This window comes from Herpailurus yagouaroundi, unplaced genomic scaffold (assembly GCF_014898765.1).
Source record: "Herpailurus yagouaroundi ecotype Mexico unplaced genomic scaffold, PumYag 217, whole genome shotgun sequence".
Taxonomy (NCBI): domain Eukaryota; kingdom Metazoa; phylum Chordata; class Mammalia; order Carnivora; family Felidae; genus Herpailurus; species Herpailurus yagouaroundi.
The window spans coordinates 6,424,253-6,441,299 of record NW_024412448.1 but is presented as its reverse complement, the minus strand read 5'-3'; the positions used below and the strand labels follow the sequence as shown (position 1 = coordinate 6,441,299).

The 17,047-nt window shown below is 51.6% G+C and overlaps 1 protein-coding gene across 2 annotated transcripts in view; it reads right to left on the bottom strand.

The window, feature by feature from the left end:
- The window catches only part of TBCD (tubulin folding cofactor D), a 160,181-nt gene that overhangs the window by 108,026 nt on the left and 35,108 nt on the right, over positions 1-17,047 (bottom strand). For both annotated transcript variants that reach the window (XM_040456753.1, XM_040456752.1), the window contains 4 exons: positions 14,810-14,946; positions 13,698-13,758; positions 12,739-12,813; positions 8,061-8,155 (listed from right to left, as the gene is read on the bottom strand). In XM_040456753.1, the coding sequence (XP_040312687.1) occupies positions 8,061-8,155; positions 12,739-12,813; positions 13,698-13,758; positions 14,810-14,946 (368 nt within the window). The remainder of the gene's footprint in view (positions 1-8,060; positions 8,156-12,738; positions 12,814-13,697; positions 13,759-14,809; positions 14,947-17,047) is intronic.

Below are 17,047 nucleotides of genomic sequence, written 5' to 3'. Positions count from 1 at the left end.
AGGAAGGAAGGAAGGAAGGAAGGAAGGAAGGAAGGAAGGAAGGAAGGAAGGAAGGAAGGAAGGAAGGAAGAAAGAGAAGGGGGGGGGGGGGGGGGGGGGGAAAAGAAGAAGGAAGGAAGAAAGGAGAAAAGAAAGAAGCTGCAATTCAGGTTTTGAAAATATCAAGCAAGAATATTCAAAGGTGCTTCTACTTTTGGTTGTAAAAATATTTAAATGACTCATACTCAAGACTGATGAGTTCAACACTGACTTTCATTTTTGTAAAATGTCAAATGGAATGCACAAATTAAAAGACAGCTTTTAAGTGTAATCCATCTTAGAGGAAAACTATTAAAAATGCTCTTCTTATAAATATCTTAGCACTAGAATAAACTGCTTTTAACTGTTTTGCTATCAAATCTGTGTGTTTTGAAGTAAATACCAATTACTGGGAAAAAATGCCATGAAAAAAACATTTCCAGTTCTGTCATTAAAGTGCTGTATGTAAAAATTATGTGATTTGTTATGAGTGAAGATACACAAACATCAAGACTCTATTTATACAAATAATTTATTTCCAGTAGGAAAACGTATTGCTGGTGAAGCTATTGCTAACGTACTCTACTTCTGTATGATGTTACAGTGAACTTCCTGACTTGTTCAGCCTCCTTTTCCATTTTCCAAAATGATGTATATATTGCTAATTTTCCAATAAACTCATAGGTGACTTTAAGAATACATACTCTGTGTTATGCTTCAATCTGTCATAATAAACTCAATGAAAAAGGGAATAAGCTGAGGCGGCTGGTAAACGGAAAAAAAGAGCGCCTGCCTGCGCGAGCGTGTGAGCGCACCTGTGCGTGCTATGAGACTGGTGGCCACCGAGTCCGGGCACGCACACCCCCCTGGGGCTCCCCAGACCTCGGGCTCCCTGAGCCTCGGCTCCTCTGACTGCCGCCTGAGGAAAGGCCGTCTGCCCCCGCGGGCCCCACCCCACGGGCCTTCACAGGACCCCCTCCTCCCGCTTTTCAAGAGGGCCCCTGTCCTCCGACACACCGCCTGGGGTATCAACAAAGGGCCACCGCACATGGCAGTGCGGTGCTGAGGTGTGCCCTCAGACGACCACATGCCGTGAACCCAAAACGCACGCTGTTGGGACTCGAGGCCGAGCACACATGCACTCCGCTCACCAGCGCGCCAGGGCTCTCTCGCCTCCAGATACCAGAACGTTTTGGCAAAGAGCAAAACAGGGTGCCCCTATTTTCCAGCAAGTCAACAGCCTGCAGGAAGCAAAACCGTACGTCAGAAGCTGTGTTCCAGACTCAGGACCCAGAGCCCAGCACCCTACAGACAAGCTCTCGCCTCTTGCTTTACATACAGAACGCAGACTCACATATCAAGGGCCCAAAGATTCTGAGAACACCATGTTTTACAGCTCACCCAAAAGTGTCAGGCTTCACCTTAAGTGATAAGAGGAACCAGGGACAGTTAAGACTGTCCAGTCCTCCTGGGACAGTGCGGGGTGGGCACAGATGCAGGCCTCAGGGCTCTCAGGGCGGGCAGAGGCCCTCACCACCTGCAGATTTCGCCATGGAACTGCATACATCTGCAGCATGACGACTGACCCCTCCTACTGCAATCCCCCCCTAAGGTCACATGTGACAGACACGGCGACCCCAGGAGGCCCTTCGTATCTGTCTCTAAAAGCACAATGCGGTACTAGATCTTTGTGACAAGAAAATGGTCTTCCTGATGTTTTAACTATGCCACCTGCCTATAGTCACCTGTGACCCAGCCTCAGAGCTGTAAGGGTTTAACCTTTATATATAAAGAGTAATAAACCCCGAAAAAGTTAAATATAAAATTATTTCCCTGTGGCCCATCAATTTTACTCCTAGGTATACACCTAAAAGAAGTCAAAACAAGGACTCAAACAGGTTAAGTGTGCACCAATGCTCACAGAAACTTTGTTCACAACACTCAAAAAACGAAAGCAAGGGGCGCCTGAGCGGCTCGTGGGTTAAGTGTTTGACTCTTGATTTCAGCTCAGGTCATCATACCACAATCCGCGACATCAAGGTGGGCTCTGCGTTGACAGCATAGAGTCTGCTTGGGATTCTCTCTCCCGCTCTCTCTCTGCCCACCACCCGCCTGCCCCCCTCCCCCCGCATCCACTCTATCTCAAAACACAAAAACATTTTTTAAAAAAAGATGAAGGGACACAAGCCTGCACTGACAGGGGAGCAGGTAAATAAGATGTGGAAAACCACACAGCAGAGTGTCATTCAGCCATAAAAAGGGTTGAAACTCTGCCACCTGCTACCACATGGACTAACCTTGAAGACATTATGCTCAGTGAAATGAGCCTGACAGAAAAGCACAAATCTTATACAAGTGCACATAGATGAAACACTGACAACAGGCAGGTTCACAGAGGCAGACAGAGGAGTGCTTACCAGGGGCTGCAGGGGACAGGAGAGGGGAGTCTAGCGGAGACACAGTCTCAGTTCAGGCTGGTGAAAAGTTTTCAGCAATAGTGACAATGGTTGTACGAACTGTAAATACCACCAAATTACACACTTAAAAACAGCATGGCAAATGTTTATATTACGTATATTCTATAATGTTTTTTAAAAATAATATACCAAAACCATTGAATCAGGTATTTGAATAGGAAAACTGTATGGTTAGGTGAACTATATCTCAACAAAGCTGAAAAAAGATTCTAAAGGGGTCCTTGAGCTCACAGCAAAGAGGGAACAAAATGCTGACCACAACCTTCCTGAAGTCTTATCGGGGGCCCATGCAGTCTGCCCCCGTCACCAGCTCCAGTCTTCAGCACGACACAACACTCCATGGGGCAGGAAGACACGGTGGGCGTGAAATGAAGCACACACACACTCATCAAGGAGAAAAGCATTTTAATTCAGTAGCACAGAACAATTACTTCACATGCAAAGTCAAAGATATCTCGTCACGGTATTCACTTTTCTCACAAAACTGGAACATCCAACAGTTCAAAATGTACAAAAGGTTAAAAATCAGTAAGGACTTGGGGCACCTGGGTGACTCAGGTGAGTGTCGACTTTGGCTCAGGTCCTGATCTCCCTGTTTGTGGGTTCAAGCCCCACATCAGACTTGCTGCTGTCAGCACAGAGCTTGGAGCCCGCTTCAGACCTTCTGTCCCCCTCTCTCCTTGTCCCTCCCCTACTCCTGCTCGTGCTCTCTCTCTCTCTCTCTCTCTCTCAAAAATAAATAAAACTTAAAAAAAAAAAAAAAAATCAGTAAGGACTTGGTCCTCCAAACAGGAAGGTGCCAGGACTGTGTCAGGAGCACCAGAGAGTGTAACTCCACCCAGGGCCCAGCCGCTCCCTTGGGAACTGAGGTACACACCACAGGCCTGTGGGGAGCAGGACCTCAGGAGAGGTCAGCACTCTGCAACGGAAAAGCTGCGGTAACAGCCAGGCCCCATCCGCCACAGGCTGCACCCCAGGCCCCAAGGTGCCTCTGCCAGGGAGAGAGTGTGGCAGCGATACCAGCATGGCCCCTTCTGGGGACACGGGACCGCCTGCCTCTATGGCTGACTTTGGCTCGAGGACCCCAGCCACACCCCACCCCCACAGCCCTTAGGGTCAGATAGGAGTTCCGCCAGCCTTCTTGCTTTCTCTCATGGGCATCTCCCCAATAGAATCTCTACACGTTTTATACTGTCTCGACATCTGTTTCCACTCAGAAGACCCAGTCAAATGCTAGTTTTCGGATGACATCACAAATCAGTCCCTCTGCCACAACAACAACCATTAAGCCAGCAAAAACTGACAGACTCAACTTGTTCAGAACTCAAACATCTCATCAGAAATTTGCAGAAATCAGGAGGGTATGTTGTGAAGAAAGAGTCTACAAAATTTCAGCATTTAAGGAAATCTGTTAGGTCACTGGCTATCTGCAGACATTACAGAACCAAGACTTCAGTGACCAGACACAACAAGGAACACAGTTGTTGCAAACAGACTGGGGCGGGGGGGGGGGGGGGCCCAGTCAACAAATGGACAACAATCACCTTCAACAAGCAACAGCTGCAAACCCCTGGGGATGGGGGAGAACCTGATTTCCAGAGTTACCATATTACAGTATTATAGTTTTCAAAATGTCCAGTTTCAAAGAAAAAAAAAAGCACAAAGCATACAAAGAAACAGAAATGAATAGCCTGTTCAAAGGAAAAAAGAAAAGCAGAGAAATCGTCGTCCCTGAGGAAGCCCAGACACTGTACGAAAACCAGACAAAGACGTTAAACAGATTCCTCAGATATGCTCAAAGAGCTAAAGGAAACCAAGAGAACAATATCGAAAAAAAATATGGAATGTCAAAAAAGAGATAGAAACTGTAAAAAGAGACCAAATAAAAATTCTGAAACTGAAAAAACACCATCACTGAAATGAAAACTTCAGTCAAGCTGTACAATAACAGATCTGAACACGTGCAAGCAAGAATCCATGAACCTGAAGACAGGGCAGGCAACTGGCATCATCCAGTCTGAGGAGCAAGAGAAAAAGAAGAAAAATGAACAAGTGTCGGGCCTGGTGCCTGTGGAGCCTACGCCTCGACAAGACCTCTGTCCGCCAGGCCTGGCACCATCCTTCCCAGGCAGGAGACAGAACGGCTCCCTCAGGCCCCGCCAGGCAAGGCAAGGGCCCACAGGAGGGTTCAGCACACGTTGTGGGGGGCCGCCAGGCTAGAGGCGACCGGCCAGTCAAGTAAAGACCACACGGGACATCTTCTCTATTTTAAGCAACAGCGAGACACTCCTCACTCGTAACGCCAACGCTCACAGTCTCTCACTCCAGTGGCTAGTGACCAGTGGGCACCGCAACATTGTAAAATATGATGGGCACACACACGCCAGCCACTCTCGGGCACGAAAAGCAGAGAAAAGGCCCTACTGGAGTCGAAATTACCCAGGGAGGGATTTCACCTTGTCTGTGGCACACTCGCACACAGAAGACTGGTGAGCTGAAATCAACCAAAATGCAGGGCTTTGGCGCAAATGACACCAACCAGAAAGTGAAAACAACCATGGGATGGGGGAAGATACCACAGGTCCTCTATCTGGTGAGAGGCTCCCAGAATACATAAAGAACTCATAGTAACAACAAAAAGCCTGATTTTTCAAATGAGCAAAGGATTTGAACAGACATTTCTCCAACAAAGATATCCACAGTCGGCATTAAGCCGGCTCAGCGTCATTAATGAGTCACGGAAACACAAATGTGAGCCACAATGAGATACCACTCCACATCCACGAAGACAAAACCAAGCGGTTGGGAGGGTGTGGAGAAACTGGAACCTTCATGCTGGTGGAAATATAAAATGGTACTACCATTTTAGAAAAAAACTTTTCCTCAAAAAGTTAAAAATGGAGTTACCAGAAGACCCAGCAATCCCACTCCTATATGCATACCCAAGAGAACTAGAATCTTATGTCCACACAAAAACTTGTACACGGGGCGCCTGGGTGCCTCAGTCAGTTAAGCGTCCAACTCTTGATTCCGGCTCATGTCATGATCTCAGTCATGAGAGGAAGCCCCAGGTCAGGTCCTGCACTGAACATGCAGCCTGCTTGCAATTCTCTCTCTCTACCCCTCTCCCCACCTCATTCGTTCATTCTCTCTCTCTCTCTCTCTCTCTCTCAAATAAAATTTAAAAGGGGGCGCCTGGGTGGCTCAGTTGGTTAAATTGGCTCAGGTCATGATCTCCTGGTTCGTGAGTTTGAGCCCCACATGGGGCTCTGTGCTGACAGCTCAGAGCCTGGAGCCTGCTTCAGATTCTGTGTCTCCCTCTCTCTCTGCCCCTCCCCTCCTCACGCTCTATCTCTCTCTCACAAATAAACATAAAAAAAATTAACTTAAAAAAAAAAAAACACACACACAAATGTTCATAGCAGCATTATTCATACTAGCCAAGAGGTAAAAAATCCAAATGTCCATCAGCTGATGACTGGATAAACAGTGTGGTGTATCCACAATGGAATATTATTCATCCATAAAAAAAGAACAAAGATAGGGCGCCTGGGTGGCTTAGTCGGTTGGGCGTCTGACTTCAGCTCAGGTCATGATCTCTCAGCTCATGAGTTTGAGCCCTGCATCGGGCTCTGTGCTGACAGCTCAGAGCCTGGAACCTGCTTCGGATTCTGTGTCTCCCTCTCTCTCTGCCCCTAACCCACTCGCGTTCTGTCTCTGTCTCTCTCAAGAGTAAACATTTAAAAAAAAAAAAAAAGTTTTTTAAAAACAGAAAAAAAAAAAAGAACAGAGACTACATGCTACACGTAACAACACGGTTGATCTCACAGTCGTGAGAGTGAACCCCACGTCAGACTATATGCTGAATGTGGGCCTGCTTGGGATTCTCTCTCTCTCTCTCTCTCTCTCTCTCTCTCTCTCTCTCTCTCTCTCCCTCTGCCCCTCTCCCCCCATCTCATGCTCTTGCTCTGTCTCTAAAATAAAATTTAAAAAACGTTTTTGCACACAAATGTTCACAGCAGCATTTTCCGTAATAGCCAAAATGTGACAAATCCAAATGTCCATCAATTGATGAATGTGGTGTATCCACACAACGTAACATTATTCAGCCATAAAAAGGAACAGAGTTACATGCTACAACATGGATGAACCTTGAAAACATCACACTAAGTGAAAGAAGTCAGGCACAAGACCGCGATCACAGGTTCCATTTATGAAAAATGACCAGAAAAGGCAAATTTTTTTTTTTTTTAATTTTTTTTTTAACGTTTATTTATTTTTGGGACAGAGAGAGAGCATGAACGGGGGAGGGGCAGAGAGAGAGGGAGACACAGAATCCGAAACAGGCTCCAGGCTCCGAGCCATCAGCCCAGAGCCCGACGCGGGGCTCGAACTCACGGACCGCGAGATCGTGACCTGGCTGAAGTCGGACGCTTAACCGACTGCGCCACCCAGGCGCCCCCAGAAAAGGCAAATTTAAAGAAAGAGAAAGCAGATTACTGGTTGCCTGGGGTGGGTGTGTTGAGGGGAAATGGGGAGTGACTGCCCCTGAGTACAGGGCTTTCCTTTGGGGGCAGCATAAATGTTCTGAAATTAGATGATGATGACGGTCGCACAGCTCTGTAAAATATACTATAAACCACTGAACTGTACCCTCTATGTGGGTGAACTTCACGGTACATAAATTGTATCTCAATAAAGCTCCCAAAAATAAATAGTAAGAGTAAATAGAATTCTGAGGGTCTAAGAGCCCTCCTCCCGCTTCACGATGCCAAATGCAAAGCCATCACTTCTGACATCCCACAGCTCAGGTGCCGCGGAGTCAGATGCAGGGTCCCAGCCATCTGTGCACAGACATCTTTATTCTGGATGGAAGTCAACCCCCCAGTGCACAGAGCACCTATGGTGAACACCCCAGGATGTGACCTTCTCCCTCCTTTGCAGGCATCCTTCCCTTCTGCCCAGAGGCACCACCAGCCACACCCAGAGATGATTCCCACCAACCAGACAGGGCCGCACTTGCACGCGTCCAGACCGGACAGCTGGGACACACTTGCTTAGAGTTCGGCGGTCCTCCCTGCGTCTGCTGCACTGTGCCCCCGTCCCCCTGCACAGGCTCACTGCCAAGTTTCCTCCAGCCCTCCGCCCCCACCCCTTGCTGGTGTGAGCCTGATTCCTAGGGGACCATGATGCACTCCAGGTGATAAACAGAGGCAGTACACAACTTCTCAACAGGCAACAGCACCCCCACAGGGGTGAAAACCAGTTCTGAGGGACAAGAAGATCTCAGACATCACAATGGTTCCTGGCCCTCCAAATCCAAACACACAGTGTATCTGTGGTACCAACATTTTGCAGCAGGGAGAAGGGAGTCCGAAAATCAGAACGGTCGATACAAGAAGGCAGGCTGAGAGAAACAGGCCTGGTCCGCTCTGTCCTGCAAACAATGTTGTCAGCGAGGGCAGAGGCCCGGTGTGCTCACAGCCGGAGACGCGGAGTGACACGAAGCACCCAATGAGCTACACACAGCACTGAGAGCGCGGAGCAAGCGAGCGCGGAACTCACCGTCTTCCAGCCGTGAAGGGAGCAACAGGCCTCTCCTGCCCAGTTCTGCCAACGCCAGACAGCCACCGTGCCAGGCACCGTCCGTCTCCTGAAAGCTGACACACACACAAGACCTGAGACCGGACTGCCCGTGTCCGCTCATCCCCCGATGTGCACACACTGCAGGTGTCCACGCTGTGCCTGGGAGCCTCGCTAAGACCCACCAGTGAGTTGTGCCTGTGAGTTTTTTTAACAGTTACTATTTTTGAGAACAGAGTGCATGCAAGCAGGTAAAAGGCAGAGACAGAGGGGGAGAGAGAGAGAGAGAGAGAGAGAGAGAGAGAGAGAGAGAGAGAGAAAACACACCCCAAGCAGGCTCCACACTGTCAGCACACAGCCCGACATGCTGCTCAATCCCACAAACCGCGAGATCATGACCTAAGCCGAAGTCAAGAGTTAGACACTTAACCGACTGAGCCGCCAGGCGCCCCCCACCCCCCACCCCGTTAGTGAGTTTTTAAAGCATCTGCTGGCTAAAGAAATAAAATTGTGAAGCACCTGCGTGGCCCAGTTGGTTAAGCATCTGACTTCGGCTCAGGTCACAATTTCAGGGCTCATGAGTTCGAGCCCTGCGTCAGGGTCTCTGCTGTTAACTCAGAACCTGGAACCCGCTTTGGGTTCTGTGTCTCCCTCTCTCTCTGCCCCTTCCCCATTTGTGCTTTATCTCTCTTCCTCCCTCAAAAATAGATAAACATTAAAAATAAAAAAGAAAGAAACTCCTGCAACTTAATGGCAGGTAAGTGCTGTGCTCAGTACTTTTCTTCAGATCTCCCGATGACAAGGAGAGGTCCTGAGGGCCCCACATGGGACCACAGAGAAAGCAGTCTGCAGATATGCGTCAGCAGGACGCCCAGGCTCTACACACCATTCCTGCCACGGCCGCGTGTGCCAGCTGATTACACAGCCAAGGACTCAGCCTGTTCAAGTCACCAAAACCCCGGTGACTTGAGGCATTCACAGAAAGGGGTGGGGAGATCTCCCTTCCTGGCTCAGAGTAGAGATTAAAAAGTTAGAATGGAAAGTCTTCTAGAGAATTGTTTCACACTATTTGAAACACAGGCTTTTAATACATGATTATGCCAATGAACCAACAGGTAAAATTTTATATGTAATAAAATTGTCCCTGAAGTGGTCTGGAAGCCCTCTTGTTTAAGGTACACCTCTGACATTAGGACCAGTGAGAGGGGTTTCTTAGACTGACAAGGGCTGTCCTGAGAGCTTCTACATTTGGCTGCCAACATAAACAGTGAAATACGCTTCCCCAAAAAGCGAGAGACTTTGCAGGGCTCTTTCCTACCCTAAATCCAACAGTTTGATGTTGGAATGTTCAGGAAAACCAACTAGGTTGCATGCCTCGCAAGCAACAAGCACAAGAACATTCAGACAGGAGAGAGCGAGTCTCATGCGTTCACTCAGCAGGTCCCTCCCTCATGTCAGGGCCTGTGGAGGCAGACTCACCAAGTCCCCTTGAACCTCACCAGTACCAACTTACAATTCCAATTACAAATTTTTAAGTTCCAAATGTTTTTAAAAATTTCTTTGATGTTTCATTTTATTTTTGAGAGAGACAGAGACAGAGCGTGAGTGGAGGAGGGGCAGAAAGAGAGGGAGACACAGAATCTGAAGCAGGCTCCAGGCTCCGAGCTATCATCACAGAGTCTGACGCAGGGCAGGGCTCGAACTCACCAACTGTGAGATCATGACCTGAGCTAAAGTCAGATGCTCAACTGACAGAGCCACCCAGGCGCCCCAAGTTCCAGATGTTTTATTAAATATCTGTCCCAAAGATTTTATGACCATTTCAAATTTTAATATTGGCACTTCTGTGTACTTCAGAATTTTAACTAGAAAGAGATGCTTTGGGGCAGTGGGTGGCGCCTGTCTGTGGAGTCCTGCCCCGAGGTAATGCCGCCAGGGCCAGGGAGGGGAGGTGCACAGGTACCAAAGGACACCTGCACATCCAGGGGACAAGACACGGAGAAGGGGACGATGGCCATGTTGCTCACACTGGTCCTATGGGGCTCAATGTAAAGCCACCTGGGGACGTGTGTGGCTTCGTGCTACGTAACCTGGCCTAGAAACAGAGCAGGGAGAGGAGAGGCGTATGCTCACAGTTAATGACATTAATGTCCTGTTCTGACCCTTTCAGAAAAAGCTGGCAGCTCACCGTATGTCACTGTATGTCCCACAAAACAAGGGACAAGATCCCAGCTGTGCCAGGTGACCAGCCAGTCCTGTGGCCCCCACCCCACACACATCTTCCACCCAACAAGCTCCTGCCTCTCAGGGTCTTCAAGCATTCTGGGCTGGGGGGGACCCCTCTGTGAGCCAGGCTCTGCACTCAGGTAATTTCATGCCTCTGCACACAGGCCCTTTCCCTCATCGGCCTGCTTGCGGCTCCAGGCTACCAGCTCTGGGAATCAAGAGCAGTGAGACAGTTTCCAGCCTGCACGACCTCACTACAGAACTCAGAGGAGCTTACTGCAATGACAAGACAACGGCAAAGAAGTGTCTGGGGATTAAACCAATGAAGATGACTAAAGGAGACCACAGGTCCAGGCCAGAAGGCCAGATGTCTGGCCAAGAGGAAATGTGTGCCAGGAGTGTGGTCAAGATGCACTAGGGTGAAGGGCCCCAGGCTTCCAGACAGAGACACAGTGGCCGGAGGAGTGAGGGAGGCTCAGGAACACTGGAGCAGCCACCGCCAGGAAAAGCCAGCACCAGGGACGCCACTGGCAGGGGCAGGAGGGGACAGGGGCGAAGGGAAGGAAGGAGGCTGGGCAAGGAAGAGCCCGAGGGAGGGCTGGGTAAAGAGACAGCATTACCCCCAGAGGGCAGGTGCAGAAATGCGCTAAGAAGGAAATGGAGAAAAAGACTTGAGACAGACCTGCCATGCCTTGGGCAAAGGGGCCAGGGAGGAAAGGCTCCAGAGCTCTGGCTCAAAGTGCTGCCCTCTCCAGAGAGCAGGAGGCTCCCCCGTGGTCAGGCAAGAGCCACCTCTCAGAGCCGCCCTGGACCAGCGACGTCCAGCATCATCAGCATACCCAACACCACACCCCCAGAAAAGAAATCCAAGAGGACACCCTAAAACAAGCCAGCAGAAGGGTGCCTGGGTGGCTCAGTCGGTTAAGCGGCCGACTTCAGCTCAGGTCACGATCTCACAGTTGGTGAGTTTGAGCCCCGCGTCGGGCCCTGTGCTGACAGCTCGGAGCCTGAAGCCTGCTTTCAGCCTCCCTCTCTCTCTGACCCTCCCCTGCTCATGAGCGTGCGCGCTCTCTGTCTCTCAAGAATAAACATTAAAATTCTTAACAAATAAAAAGTAAATAAAAATAAACAAGCCGGCAGAATCATCACATGGACAGGGAGCACTTTCTTTTCCCTAACTCAGGCGTCTCAGACAGTAAGGAGTGCACGTTTTCCACTAGGCAGACAATGGTGAAACGTTTCCACTGGAAGACACACTGGCCAGACACACAGCATTGTTCTGCAAAAGGTGACCCACATGTGACATCTTGTTCCCCTGCACTCCTCCAATTGTGGCTGAGCAGGCTCGAGACAAGCTCCAGAAGAAGGCTGCTCCGGGGGGAGGGCACGTCCTGCAGGTGCTCACAGAGCACCCTCGGCAGTTAGTGTGCACAGCTGGGCCCAGGAGGGTAGACAGACCCTCTCCTACACCCACAGCAACAGCCCCAGAAGATCAGCAGCCGGCTACGGCTAACGAGGGCAGGAGTGAGGCTGGGCCCAACCAACACCCTTCGTAGAAGCACCTGCTTCTGAAACCCCCAGAGAGGTTTCCACGAGCAAAGTTAACAGTCCTCTGGGACTGTGCACCGAACAGTGCACCCTTGGTGCCAGAGTCTCTGCTCTGCCCCCTGGCCTGCAGGCCCCCGGCCCAGACCCCAAGGACCTGTCATTTGTGCATCCCAGCCCACACCTGCACCACGGGCTACCTAGACACAACATGACCATTACCACATGTGGCTATTTAAATTCAAATCCAGGGGCGCCTGGGTGGCGCAGTCGGTTAAGCGTCCGACTTCAGCCAGGTCACGATCTCGCGGTCCGTGAGTTCGAGCCCCGCGTCGGGCTCTGGGCTGATGGCTCAGAGCCTGGAGCCTGTTTCCGATTCTGTGTCTCCCTCTCTCTCTGCCCCTCCCCCGTTCATGCTCTGTCTTTCTCTGTCCCAAAAATAAATAAACGTTGAAAAAGAAAATTTAAAAAAATAAATAAATAAATTCAAATCCAGTAAAATTAGGGGCGTCTGGGTGGCTCAGTCGGTTGGGTGTCCAATGTCGGCTCAGGTCATGATCTCACAGTTCGTGGGTTCGAGCCCCATTTCGGGCTCTGTGCTGACAGCTCAGAGCCTGGAGCCTGCTTCAGATTCTGTGTCTCCCTCTCTCTCTGCCCCTCCCCTGCTCACACTCTCTCTCTCTCAAAAATAAATAAACGTTAAAAAAAATTTTGTTCTAAAAAGAAAGATAACAGAAATAACTAGAGTTCTCGAATTTAACTTCAAAAAAAAGAAAAAAAGACTGCGGAGGCTCTGACAAACAGCTCAATTGAAAGAAAACCTAAAAGGATAGAAGAAAAGCCACTGCTTTCAACCAGAAACACGTCTCCCTTTGATCTTCTCACATACCTGAAACAATCCAACACGGACCCAACCACATCATCCGCCAGCTCTTTGGGGAGCCTCGCAGCCATCCTACCAATTCTGAAAGAGAGAAGCAGCACTCTGTCAGCATCTCGGGCCCGTCGTGAGGGGGCCCGAGCCACCAGGACCTGCCCCCGGCCATTTTCCCTCCCTCCAGAGAGCAGGAAAGGCAGGGAGACCCAGGGCAAGCCTCACACACACTCTGCTCTACACAAGGCCACCTGCCTGGTAGGGAGCCCCATCCTAGTGACATAAACAGACAGACACAGGCATCTCCTGAGGGAGGGAGACAAAGGGGTGGGTGTGCCCACGGGACAGCCCCATGCTACCGATGGTCAACGGCACCCGTCGGCCTGACCCCTCCAGGCCACCTCCCCACATGGCAGGCTACCGCACATCCACACCAGACACCCCCTGACATGGATCAGCATCCCTCCGGGCCCACCCCACCCCACCCCACCCACACATGACTTGGGGCTCAGAGGCTGCCTGCTGCTGAAGCGAACACCTCCCCCCATGAGGGCACCTCTCTGTAGGCCGTTCCTCAGGCAAACAGAGGACCAACACCAGTCTCCCTCTCAGGGGCTCTGGGATTAGATAAGGCCGTGCCGGCCTCCGCTCGCTATACAGTGACCACGCCTGCCTGTGAAAGGGACAGGTACTGTGCTGCTGAGGACACAGAACTGAAAGAAAAGGAACCTCTGAAAGGCAAGAAAGGCAAGTGGATATGCTCATAACTCCGCCCAGTCTAGCCAGACAGGCAAGGAAATGAAGCCCCCTCATTCCCCAGTAATTACCTTTAAAATGAGAACATAAAGCAATAAATGTAAATGAGAAAAACTGTTCCACCTTATAAAAATCTCGAAGCTGTTCCCAGCTCTCAACTGCACAAGACGCGCTGAATGACAGGATGTCCCCCCTGCGGAGGGACAGCAGGCACCTACCCTTTGGCCGCAGACCACCGCACAATCGTGTCCTGGTCCTTCAGCCCGATCAGCAGCTGCTCTGCAAGAACACGGGAAAGCCAGGTCTGAGCTCTCCGCACTGGCCCGAGTGCTGGGGAAGTTCATTTCCAAGCTTGAACATAACCCACCCTGCAGAGCACTCGAGCACCATGAAGGGAGTCACATCAAGAATGTTAATTCTAATTATTCTAATTCTTCATTTTTAAAAACCTACTCCTGCCATTGTTGCTACAAAGTAGATCGGCCCACCAGAGCCGTCACTGGGCAGAAAGCACCAAGTGAGGAAGACTTCCCAGAGGCCAGTTCTGCAAGAGGGTGCAGAAAAGGGGCTCTGCTGGGGTCTCGGGCACAGGCCAAATTCCAGAACAGCCACACAGGGGCCCGAAGGAAGTCGGGAGAGCCCAGAGGCTGCTCAGAAAAGAGCCTGGCAATCCTCAGTCAGCAGAAACCTTGACCAAGGGCACCAGGCAGCCTGGGAAAGGCTGACACAGAGGAAGGATGGGAGCCTGTGAATGGGTCAAGTCCACTGTGACCAGGGCAGTATAGGGCCCCTGAGGGCGTGGGGGCAGACAGCTCTGGGAAGGGGAGGAAAACAGGGGAGGCACAGGGCTGTCCTTCATGGACAGGGAGGCTGGCCCTGCCGGGTACACCTGGCAGGAGTCGGGGAGCAGGCAGGGTGTGCGGGGCCAGGAGCTGTCACAGAGTGAGAGCGGGGCAGGGCCCAAGACAGCCACCCCTCCATCCCCTCAGGAGAAGGCCTGAGGCCACCAGCACAATACACCCAGGCCAGGCTTGGGGGAAGGCTGAAGGCACGGAGCTGTCCTGAGGTGCCTAGGGAGTGAGGTGGAAATAGGAGGGCTCACACAGGGGAGCAAACAGCGAACAGAAAGACAGGGTCCAGGACCCAAAGGGTCGTGGGCCCGCAGACTACAGACCAGCAACCACGAACTCCATGAAAGGTGAGGGTGGGGAAGGTCACGGAAGGCCACGTGCTGCCAGCACAGAGGTGGCAAAGGTACGCGGCCAATAAATGTACCTGGGAGGAGCCTCGCCGCCACCCAGAGACCAGAGCCCGCAGGGACTGCACCCACCTATCACGCTCTCCACCTCCTCGGGGACATCACAGTCTCCGTCACCAGCGGGAGTCTCGGCGTGCACTGTCGGCTCCCGCGGACTCTGGGCGCAGAGCTGCAGGTTAGCGGCCAGCGAGCGGCAGCCGCGCTGGTACCTGCACAAACACACGTGACCTCAGACCAGCGGCCACGCCTGCCGGAGCCTCGAGGACAAATTATCTCGACAGAAATCAATAATCTGGTGTCCCTTAGAACCTTAAAGGATGTCTGTGACAATTCCATGTGTTTTTCAGAGACAGGACAGAAAACAAATGGAGCAGCTAGCGGCTGGCATCCGCAAGGTCAGCCACAGGATCCTGCACTACTCAGAAGCTCCCGAGTACTGTGCGGTGTCCAGGCAGAAAGGCAGGGGACAGAGCAGGACTGCAGGAGGGCGCCAGGGCACTCACCAGCCCGTGGGCGTTGGCCTTCTTCACAAGGCGCTCTGCCTCTTACCCCTACTGCCCCTCAGGCCCCCAGCCACCCCGGACCTTGCAGCTCACACGGCTAGCCCCTGCGGATGCGGTCTCTGGAGCCTCCCTCTCAGGCCCCACCAGCCACAGCCCTCCTCCCCCCAGCCGAGGCCACTGGCATCATCCGTGTGCTGCGAGGGCATCAGCACAGGCCAGATCCACCGTCCGACTCTGCACAGCTCCTGAGCGTCCGGCTGCCACGGTGTCCCCATCTGTCAGAGGAGGCCATTACCTAGAGGCCTGTGACAAGTCAGATGCAAGGATGTGCACGAAAGGCCATCGCTGCTGCCCTTCCTCCTGGAAGGCGGGCACCAGTGCGTGGTGCTGAGGTAAGTACACACGGCCAGCCTGGCGGGTGGCCCTGGATCGGCACACAGCCTGGAGCACAAAAGGTGCCTGAGTCAAGGCACAGACTGCATCTGGGGGCGGCAGCCTGAGGCGGACTCCTGAGCGCAGACAGCTAGAGCTTCACAGGCAGAGCCCAAAACCTGAACACCAGCTAGAGCACTGATAACTGTGGCCCTGAGCAGCTCTTTAACTCTCCGGACCAGTTTCCAACCGAGAACGAGGACAGTGGCAGGCGGCCCACCTTCTGACGTTCATGCAATCCTCTCCTCTGGGTACAGCCCAGACCCAGTGACTCCTGCTGGGAGAGCGCAGCGGTGAGGGGACGTCCTTCCCAAGGCGGCTCTGGGAGACTGTGGCTTCCGTCTTGCCGCCCCCCTCTTGCTGACAGAAGCCGGCCACTGCACTGTGCACTGCCTGGCGCCAAGAGCTCTGGAAGGTCGCCAGCAGATAGCCCATGAGGAACAGAGTCTTACCGGCAACGCTAGGAGCCTGCCTGGCTGCAGGGCCCCCCCCCCCCAATTCAAGCCTGGAGATGGCAGCAGGCCTGGCCAACACCTTCGTGAAGCCTCAGACAGACTCTGACCACAGGACCCTGCTAAGTTACACCCAGATTCCCAATCCACAGAAATGGTGACGATAAAGATGCATCATCGCAGGCGACTGGAGGGCTCAGTTGGTTGAGCATCCAACTCTTGATTTCGGCTCAGGTCATGAACGCAGGGTCATGGGATCCAGCCCCGCACTGGACTCTGTGCTTGGCGTGGAGCCTGCTTAAGGTTCTCTCTCTCTCCTTCTCTCTGCCCCTCGTCTACTCGCTTGCTCTCTCTCTCAAATAAGTTTTTTAAAAAAAAATACATTTTAAGCTACTAAACTTTGGAGTATTCTTTCACATAACTGTGATGTTGTCATTTATAATAAGACATATATTTGATCTTTGACCATTTTTGGATGAAGGTGTCTTCCGTTATGTCAATGAAGTGACTTCTAGAAAGCCCCTAGGTCACCTAAGGATGGGGACTGCTAACTGAGGGAACCAACCACGCGACTGGAGGGTTGGAACTCTCAGTCCCACCACCACAGGGAAGGAGGGGAGCCAGAGGCTGAGTCAATCACACATGGCCAACGATTTAATCAAATGTGCCTCTGTGACAAAGGCTCCATAGAAACCCAAAAGGATGGGGTTTGGAGAGCTTCTGGATTGGTGAGCACATGGAGACCCAGGGAGGATGGCTGTGCCCCAATACCTCACCCTCTGCACCTCTTCCATCCAGCTGTTCCTGAGTTATATCCTTTTATAATAAACTGGTGAGCGGTAAACAAAGCGTTTCTCTGAGCTCTGTGGGCTGCTCTGGCACATTAATCAAGCCTGAGAAGGGAGATGTGGGTCAGCTGAGTC